Source organism: Diceros bicornis, chromosome 18, assembly GCF_020826845.1.
Source record: "Diceros bicornis minor isolate mBicDic1 chromosome 18, mDicBic1.mat.cur, whole genome shotgun sequence".
Taxonomy (NCBI): domain Eukaryota; kingdom Metazoa; phylum Chordata; class Mammalia; order Perissodactyla; family Rhinocerotidae; genus Diceros; species Diceros bicornis.
Window position 1 is genome coordinate 11,581,484 of NC_080757.1, and position 9,943 is coordinate 11,591,426.

The following is a 9,943-nucleotide window of genomic DNA, read 5'->3' on the forward strand; positions in this document are numbered from 1 at the left end:
CAATCCCTGACTTCAAAACATACTACAAAGCGATAGTAATTAAAACAGCATGGTACTGGTACAAAAACAGACACACAGATCAATGGAACAGAATTGAAAGTCCAGAAATAAAACCTCATATCTATGGGCAGCTAATCTTTGACAAAGGAGCTAAAGATATACAGTGGAGAAAGGAAAGTCTCTTCAATAAATGGTGCTGGGAAAACTGGACAGCCACTTGCAAAAGAATGAAAGTAGAGGGCCGGCCCCGTGGCTTAGCGGTTAAGCGCACACGCTCCGCTATTGGTGGCCCAGGTTCGATCCCACGCGCACCCACGCACCGCTTCTCCAGCCATGCTGAGGCCGCATCCCACATACAGCAACTAGAAGGATGTGAACTACGACATGTAACTATGTACTGGGGCTTTGGGGGAAAAAAAAAGGAAGAGGATTGGCAATAGATGTTAGCTCAGAGCCAGTCTTCCTCAGAAAAAAAAAAAAAGAATGAAAGTAGACCACCTTCTTTCACCATACACAAAAATTAACTCAAAATGGATCAAAGACCTGAAGGTGAGACCTGAAACTATAAAACTCCTGGAGGAAAATGTAGGTAGTACACTACTCGCCATCAGCCATAAAGGGATCTTCTTGAATTCCATGTCTCCTCAGACAAGGGAAACAAAAGAAAAAATAAACAAGTGGGACTTCATCAGATTAAAGAGATTCTACAAGGCAAATGAAACCAGGATCAAAATGAATAGGGAACCCACCAGCTGGGAAAAAATATTTGCAAACCATATATCTGACAAGGGATTAATCTCCATAATATATAAAGAACTCACACAACTGAATAACAAAAAAACAAACAACCCCATCAAAAAATGGGCAGAGGAAATGAACAGACACTTCTCCAAAGAAGATATACAGATGGCCAATAGGCACATGAAAAGATGTTCAACATCACTAGTCATCAGGGAAATGCAAATCAAAACCACACTAAGATATCACCTTACACCCATTAGAATAGCTATAATCACCAAGACAAAAAGCAACAAATGCTGGAGAAGCTGTGGAGAAATGGGAACCCTAATCCGCTGCTGGTGGGAATGCAAACTGGTACAGCCTCTATGGAAAACAGTATGGAGATTCCTCAAAAAATTAAAAATAGAAATACCTTATGATCCCGCTATCCCACTACTGGGAATCTACCCAACGAACCTGAAATTAACAATCCAAAGAGGCTTATGCACCCCTATGTTCTTTGCAGCATTATTCACTATAGCCAAGACGTGGAAGCAACCCAAGTGTCCCTCGCCTGATGATTGGATAAAGAAGATGTGGTATATATATATATATATATATATATATATATATATATATATATATACCATGGAATACTACTCAGCCATAAAGAAAGACAAAATCGTCCCATTTGCAACAACATGGATGGACCTGGAGGGTATTATGTTAAGTGAAATAAGCCAGAAAGAGAAAGACAAACAGGCATGACTTCACTCATATGTGGAAGATAAACCAACACACGCACAGATAGAACTGTTTGGTGCTTACCAGGGGCTGGGGGGTGGGGGGTGGGCACAAGGGGTGGAGGGATGAACTTATATGGTGACTGATAAACAATAATGTACAACAAAAATTTCACAGTAAAAAAAAGAAAAAATAAATAAATAAAATAAAAGTGAAGAAAGATCTCGAATCAGTCACTTAACCTTCCACCTTGAGAAACCAGAAAAAGAAGAGCAAACTAAACCTAAAGAAAGCAGAAGGAAGGAATTAATAAAGATCAGAGTGGAAATAAATGAAATAGAAAAACAATAGAAAGAATCAACTAAACCAAAAGTTGGCTTTTTGAAAAGATCAACAAAATTGACAAACCTTTAGCTAGACTGACCAAGAAAAAAAGAGAGAAGACTCAAATTACTAAAATTAAGAATGAGGGGCTGGCCCGGTGGCGTAGTGGTTAAGCTCACGCACTCCACTTCTGGCGGCCCAGGATTCCCAGGTTTGGATCCCAGGCACTGACCTATGCACCACTCATCAAGCCACGCTGTGGCAGGCATCCCACATAAAGTAGAGGAGGATGGGTACGGATGTTAGCCCAGTGCCAATCTTCCTCAGCAAAAAAGAGGAGGATTGGCAACAGGTGTTAGCTCAGGGCTAATCTTCCTCACAAAAAAAAAAAAAAGAAGGAAAGAGGGAACATTACTACCAATATTACAAAAATAAAAAGGATTATAAGGGAATACCATAAACAATTGTGTGCCAACAAATTAAATAATCTAAATGAAATGGACAAATTCCTAGAAAAACATAAACTACCAAAACTGACCCAAGAATAAACAGAAAATTTGACTAGATCTATAACTAATAAAGAAATTGAGTTAGTAATCAAAAAAACTTCCCACAAAGAAAAGCCCAGGACCAGATGTTTTTACAGATGAATTCTAACAAATGTTTAAAGAAAAATTCATGCAAATCCTTCACAAACTCTTACAAAAATAGAAGAGGAGGGAACACTTCCCTACTCATGCTATGAGGCCAGTATTACCCTGATACCAAAGACATGACAAGGGAAAAAAGACCCTACAGACCAATATATTGTATGAATAGAGATGCAAAAAATCTTCAACAAAATACTAGCAAATCACATATAAAAAGGATTATACACCATCATCAATTTTTGACAAGGGTGCCAAGACATTCAAAAGGGAAAGAATAGTCTTTTCAACAAATGGTGCTGGGACAACTGGATATCCACAAGCAAAAGAATGAATTTGGGCCCCTATTTCACATCATATATAAACATTAACTCAAAATGGATCATAGACCTAAAAATGTAAGAACTAAAACTATAAAACTGAGGTGCCGGCCCTGTGTCCTAGTGGTTAAGTGCACGCGCTCTGCTGCTGGTGGCCGGGGTTCAGATCCCAGGCGTGCACCGACGCACCACTCGTCAGGCCAAGCTGTGGCGGCGTCCCACATCAAGTGGAGGAAGATGGGCATGGATGTTAGCCCAGGGCCAGTCTTCCTCAGCAAAAAGAGGAGGATTGGCATGGATGTTAGCTCAGGGCTGATCTTCCTCACACACACACAAAAAAACTATAAAACTCACAGAAGAAAACATAGGGGCTGGCCTATGGTGTAGTGGTTAAGTGCATGAACTCCACTTCAGCAGGCCCGGGGTTTGCAGGTTTAGATCCAGGGTGCGGACTGATGCACCGCTTGTCAAGCCATGCTGTGGCCACGTCCCATACAAAGTAGAGGAAGATAGGCACAAATGTTAGCCCAGGGCCAGTCTTCCTCAGCAAAGAGGAGGATTGGCAACAGGTGTTAGCTCAGGGCTGATCTTCCTCACAAGAAAAAAAAAAAAAAGGAAAGATAACATAGATGTAAATCTCTGTGGTCTGGGATTAGGCACTGGTTTCTTTTTTTTTTTTTTTGTGAGGAAGATCAGCCCTGAGCTAACATCCATGCCAATCCTCCTCTTTTTGCTGAGGAAGACCGGCTCTGAGCTAACATCTATTGCCAATCCTTCTCCTATTTTTTTTTTTCCCCAAAGCCCCAGCAGATAGTTGTATGTCATAGTTGCACATCCTCCCAGTTGCTGTACGTGGGACGCCGCTTCAGCATGGCCGGAGAAGCGGTGCGTCGGTGCACGCACGGGATCTGAACCCGGTTCGCCAGTAGCGGAGCGGGCGCTCTTAACTGCTAAGCCACGGGCCGGCCCATAGGCACTGGTTTCTTAGCTACAACATCAAAAGCACAAGCAACCAAAAGAAAAACAGATAAATTGGACTTCATCAAAATTTAAAACTTTTGTGCTTCGAAGGACAGCAATGAAAGAAGTGAAAAGAATCCACAGAATGGGAGAAAATATTTGCAAATCATATATCTGATAAAGATCTAGTATCTAGACTATAAAAAGAACTCCTACAATTCAACAATAAAAAGATAACCCAATTTTAAAATGGGCAAAGGACTTGAATAGACATTTCTCCAAAGAAAATATGCAATGGTCACTTAGCACATGAAAATCTGCTCAACATCACTAATCATTAGGGAAATGCAAAAAAAAAAAAAAAAAAACCCACAACATACCACCTCACACCCACTAGGGATGGCTAAAATAAAAAATGCACAATAACAATTAGTGAGGATGTGGAAAAACTAGAATCCTCAGAGGTAGCTGGTGGGAATATAAAATGGGGCAGCTGCTACGGAAAACAGCTGCCAGTTCCTCAAAATGCTAAACACAGAGTTATTACATGATCCAGCAACTCCTAGTATATACTTCTAGATATATACCTGAAAGAAATGAAAACACAGTGTCGTCATTTTAAGTCAGAGACTGTCAAGTCTAGCTTGAAGGCTCTGTGAACTGCTACTACGATCAGATACCTCAACCTGGCGCAATCCGATAGGAAACTCAGTCCTAGCGGACTGTTTTCCGGGTTTTTAAAATGTTGTTTGCCTGCCACGCTGCCGTCAAGCGCTCACTGTCGCAAAATAATCTTCTCCATACATTTCTTTTCCGTTCTGCCGTCAACCGTGGCATAGTTTCGCCCCAGAAGGCCTCAGAGCACCACAAGAGAGAGTGACAGAGCGCTTTACGACAGTTGCTTTGTGGCAGTAGCGGAGGGGAAAGATGGCGGCCACCTTAGTAGCTGCTGGAGGACCGGGGCCAGCACCAGCCTGGGGACCAGAGGCCATTACCCCAGACTGGGAAAACCGGGAAGTCTCCACAGGGGTGAGGAAGGACTCGGGGTTCAGGAAATGTGCACAAGGCTTGATGCGATGGAAGGATAAGGCCTGAGTGGGTTGGGAGAACTGGGGGTCAGGCGAGGGAGATAGTCTGTGATGTGCTCGAGACAGAGGGAGAAGTATTCTGAGGATGCTGGAGTGGTGTGGTACTTTCGTGGTGGGAGGTGGAAGGTAGGCTGAAGCGTGGAATTCTGGAATCTTGCAGGACGATAGCTTAAGAGCGGGGTGTGCCTTTGGGAATTTGAGAATTGGAATTGTGGTATATTGCGGGGTGCTGAGACTCCCATGAAATTTGATAATGGGTCATTGGTACACGACTTTCGTACTCTAGGGACTGGGGAGAGGGATCATTGAGGCTTATGTATGCTGGAGAAAGCGGAAGGGCCCAGACTCACCCCATTCTCCTTTTTCCCAGACCACTATCATGGCCGTACAATTTGACGGGGGCGTGGTTCTGGGCGCCGACTCCAGAACAACCACTGGGTGAGCTCAGGACAGCTATGTGAAAGGTCTTCCCATCTTTCCCTTCCTTTCTTGCCTGCCAGCCTATCCTTAACCTTCCACAGACCGCTGTGGGGAGGGAGATTTTCCCTACTTGGAGATAAGGATTTGTTCAGCTTCTACTGCTTCTCAGTCCCCATTACTCTTTGGTGAAATTCTTGCAGAAGTGTGTTCTCTAGCCTGCTTCAGTTAGGATGAGAACTAATAGGAAATACTGGAGTTCCTTTTCCTGAGCCCTGAGGGAGTGGAGAGTAATGGGATGGAGGTGGGAGGCAAGTGGGGTCCTTCCCTCACTATTCTGCCATCTTGCAGGTCCTACATCGCCAATCGAGTGACTGACAAGCTGACGCCTATTCATGATCGTATTTTCTGCTGCCGCTCAGGCTCAGCAGCTGATACCCAGGCAGTAGCTGATGCTGTCACTTATCAGCTTGGTTTCCACAGGTGCTTGTGGGCAGGGGAGGAGCAGGAAACTGAAGGGAGTTGGGACCTGAGGAGCTAAATGGTCTGACTCCCAGGTCCTGACACTGCCTTGCCTATCACACCCCTCACCCTCTAGCATCGAGCTGAATGAGCCTCCACTGGTACACACGGCAGCCAGCCTCTTTAAGGAGATGTGCTACAGATACCGGGAAGACCTGATGGCAGGAATCATCGTTGCAGGCTGGGACCCCCAAGAAGGAGGGCAGGTCAGACACCATGACTCCCAGAGCGCTGGAGCCATACCTTTGATCCTCTCCCCACCCCAGCCATTTTCTATTTCTCTTTCCAGTCTCTAATTCGCTTACTCTTACTATTAATTCTTCCCAGACCAATCCCACAATGGACAGGTGAAAGTACATGTGTTGTGGGGAGGGTACAACTGGTGACTTTTCTCCTCCCTCCATCTGGCAGGTGTACTCAGTGCCCATGGGAGGTATGATGGTAAGGCAGTCCTTTGCCATTGGGGGCTCCGGGAGCTCCTATATCTATGGCTATGTTGATGCCACCTACCGGGAAGGCATGACCAAGGAAGAATGTCTGCAATTCACTGCCAATGGTGAGATCTTGGGCTTCTGGGCCCGTGAGCTTCAACCCCCAGGCCAACATTCCTCATTCCTTGCAGTGATCCCAGCATCTGACTCTGATCCCAACTTTCTTCTTTTATCCACAGCTCTTGCTTTGGCCATGGAACGGGACGGCTCCAGCGGAGGGGTGATCCGCCTGGCAGCCATTGCAGAATCAGGGGTAGAGCGGCAGGTACTTTTGGGAGACCAGATCCCCAAATTCAGCATTGCCACTTTACCACGTCCCTGAACCCTGGGATTCTAGGATACAATAAGAGATACCCCATACCGTTGCAAATTTCAATAAACAGTTTGTCGGAGAGAATCTGTGTGCTTTGGAATTCTTTTCCTGACCTCAAGCCTGAACTTGTCTGGCCACTCCTGTTTGTCCAAACACTGCTCTGAGCTCCAAGGGAGTTGAAAAGGAGCCTTTGCAAGGGTAGTTTTTAAGCCTCTTTCTCCAGACCACCTTGCCCTGCATTTCCTTTCTTCTACCGTATCCACGTCCTTAGGACACCAGAGTGTGGTTGATGTGGGGGCTACCAACAAATGACCCACCTCTCTCCCTATTCAAGCCCGAGGTGGAACTCAGAACCTAGCTGAGACTGGGGTCACCTCCCCTCAGTCTGCCTCCTTTCTGTCATCATGGGTGGCTACTGGCCTTAAGGCTGGGAGGACTCCAGATCTCCCACCCAGGCTCATGGTCCCCTCTCTCCACACTCACCTCTGTCACCTCATCTTGTCAGGAGCAGCAGTGTGACTTCCTTGGCTTTGGGAGAAAGGTGGACCTTGTTTGCACATGGAAGTTAAGGTAGATGTTGGGTGGGAGAGGGCAGCCGCTAGGAGTGCTGTGGGCCAGCTCAGGAAGCCACCCTTCCCCCGGGGAGTTTGATGGTAAGTCAATCTTTAGCCCCTTGGATGAGAGGCTGAGAGTGGACTCTGGCCTCTCCAAGGCTGTCCCCACTCAAGTGAGTTCAGTGCTGCTCATTAACAGTGGCCAACGTTCTCAGTCTCGCCTCCTTTTCTCCACTCTATGGATGAGGGAACTTTAGAAACCACATTTAAAACCTTGTTCTAGAATATAATCCTGCCCTGGAGGATTTTGGAGGGTACAGGGAGGCTTCCTAAGGAGGTGGGAAGGTCCTGGATTAAGTGAAGAAGAGCAGAGAAGCATCTCTGACCCCAAACATTGTACCTTAAACTTAAACAATGGAGAACTTTTGGTTTTCCTGCAAAACCTGTTCTCCCAGTCCTCCATATCTCAAGGCATCTTCCACTCCTCTCTCCCTTGCACTCCACATTCAGTCTAACAGTAAGTCCTCAAAACTCTGGGAAATATCTAGAACCCATCTACCTCTCACCATCTCCACAGCACCGTCCTGAGTCAAGCCACCATCATCTCTTGCCTGGAGGGTGGCGAACCCCCTACACGGTCTTGCCGCTTCCACACTTGCTCTGCTACAATCTCCCCACACAGCAACCAAAGTGATCTTTAAATGTAAGTGAAATCATGTCATCGCCCTGCTTAACGTTCTTCAATGTTTTCCCATTCCATCTAGAATAATATTTTAGTTCCTTACCATGGCCTAGAAGACCCAGCAGGTCCCCTCAATCTTGACACTCCAGTCACTGGCTTTTTTTCTGTTTTCTAGAACCTAAAGTGTTTTGCACTTAACACTTGCTGTTTTTTTCTGCTTGGGACTACTCTTCCCTGATTAAAAAAATAAACTATTCTGTCGAGGAGTTTTAGTTTCACAACAAAATTGAGCAGAAGGTACAGAGATTTCCCATTTACCTCCTGCCCCAACATGTATGCATAGCCTCTCCCACCATCAACATTCTTCACCAGAGTGGGATATTTGTTACAATCGGTGAACCTACACTGAAACATCATTTAGGTCTCAGCTCAAATATCACCTCATCAGAAAGGCCTTTCTTAACCACCTGAAATTTAAGAGACACCACCGTCCACCCCGCTCTCACATTACCCTGTTTAATTTTCCTTGTAGCAGCACTTACTGCTATCTTGTACTATCGTGCTTATTTGTTTATTTATTGTCTATTTTCCCTACTAGGAAGTAAGGTCAGTGGGAAGAGAGAATTCTTTCTGCTTGGTTCACTGATATGTCCTTAATGCCTGGTGGGGAGTGGATGCTTGATATTTATCGAATGAATATGCTCCCTAGCCCCATCCACTGTCCCTAGCCCCATCTGCTGTCCTGCCTAGCCCCCAGCCTCTCCAGACTGCCCTCACCACACTCAGCTCTGAAGGCTGATTGCAGCAAACTTACTTCCTGCTAGCCACACGGGCTCTGCATTAGATCAGCTGCATAATATTTACCACTCCTGTGTCCCCACTCCCACCCCATGCTGCACATCCCGCCTCTGCCCCATAACCCAGCCCAGTGCCTTGGCCCCCATCTACTCCCCCCACCAACACACACACACATACACACAACACTTGGCAACTTTGAATATATTGAATAAGAAGGTCATGAGGGACTTGGGGGAGCTGGACACTGGGATCACTAAGTGGGGGGAAGAAAGGTTGCCAAGGCTTCCTGGAAGTTCAGCCCCTGGTTGTCCCCTTCAAATGGTGGAGTCATTGGCCGATGCTATGTCATGCAGCTGGTGGCGGAAGGACAGTCGGGCTTTCCTGCTGAAGTAGGCACCAGGCCCTAGAGAGGGTATGTCTCCCTCAGCCACGATGGGGGCTATAGCTGGACTGGGATCTGGATCTGGAGGGGCAGCTGGATCTAGGCCTAAAAGGAAGATTGGAGGAGGAAGAAGGGAGTTGTGGATCAGGGTCCCCCTTCCCTCCCCACCTAACACCCCCACCCAGAGAGGAGGAAAGAGGCTAGAGAAGACACCTAGGGTCTGGGGGGTGAGTGTCGGTGGCATCAGCAGGGATAGGGAGAGGGGGTGTAGAGAGAGCAGGGCGGCTTCACTGGCCTGCGACCCTGTGCAGTTGCACAGGGCCCCACACTCAGAAGGGCCCCCCATGCTTGGTGTAATGATCTGCTGTCACCATCTTGAAATTGTTAATAATTTTTTGATGAGGGATCCCTCTTCTTCATTTTGCACTGGGCCCTGCAAAGTATTTAGCCAGTGCTTTGGGAAAGCGATAGATCCACCTCCCACCCAAGGAGACAGATTATCCTTTTCTCTTCACTGGTTTAAGCATTTACCTTTCTCCCCAGTGCAGTTTATCTGTCTGCCTGGCAGCCCCCCTTTTTCCTCAGTCTCCCCCCATACCTGCTCCTCTTTCAGTCCCCCGCTGTCTCCGGCACCCACACCATGGGAAACACCATGCCCCCTTGAGACCCATCTCAACAATGGAAGAGACCAGGATGCTAGGAGTGGCCAGGAGGGCCCCAGGGTGGGGGGTGTGGTTTCCAAGCCCCCCCACAGTGGGCAAAACTACCACTTAGCCTCAGACCGCCCCGTGATTATAGGCGCCAGGGGACCGAAGGGGGAGAAGAGGGGGGAGGGAAGAGGTGGAGGGATACCCTATTCAAACACCTATCCTTTTGTGCCCCCTTAATTTGGGGGTTCTCTCTTATCCCCACGGAGAAGCTGGAAGAGACTGGGAGGAGTGACATGGCAGAGACAGATGCAGTAAAAATTCTTTGCAGCAA

General features: G+C 46.8%; 2 protein-coding genes across 2 annotated transcripts; one reads left to right on the forward strand and one right to left on the reverse strand.

Annotated features, from left to right (window-relative positions):
* Positions 1–4,627: 4,627 nt before the first annotated feature.
* Positions 4,628–6,630, forward strand: PSMB6 (proteasome 20S subunit beta 6). The gene is made up of 6 exons (XM_058559938.1): positions 4,628–4,744; positions 5,174–5,241; positions 5,572–5,703; positions 5,819–5,948; positions 6,154–6,298; positions 6,413–6,630. Exons 1-6 carry the CDS (start codon positions 4,643–4,645, stop codon positions 6,553–6,555), a joined length of 720 nt encoding a protein of 239 aa, XP_058415921.1. The 5' UTR covers positions 4,628–4,642; the 3' UTR covers positions 6,556–6,630.
* Positions 6,631–8,762: 2,132 nt separating this feature from the next.
* On the reverse strand, positions 8,763–9,633 carry C18H17orf114 (chromosome 18 C17orf114 homolog). The gene is made up of 2 exons (XM_058559280.1): positions 9,561–9,633; positions 8,763–9,067 (listed from the first exon to the last, which is right to left on the reverse strand). The coding sequence occupies exons 1-2, from the start codon at positions 9,631–9,633 to the stop codon at positions 8,895–8,897; spliced, it is 246 nt and encodes an 81-aa protein (XP_058415263.1). The 3' UTR covers positions 8,763–8,894.
* Positions 9,634–9,943: the final 310 nt, after the last annotated feature.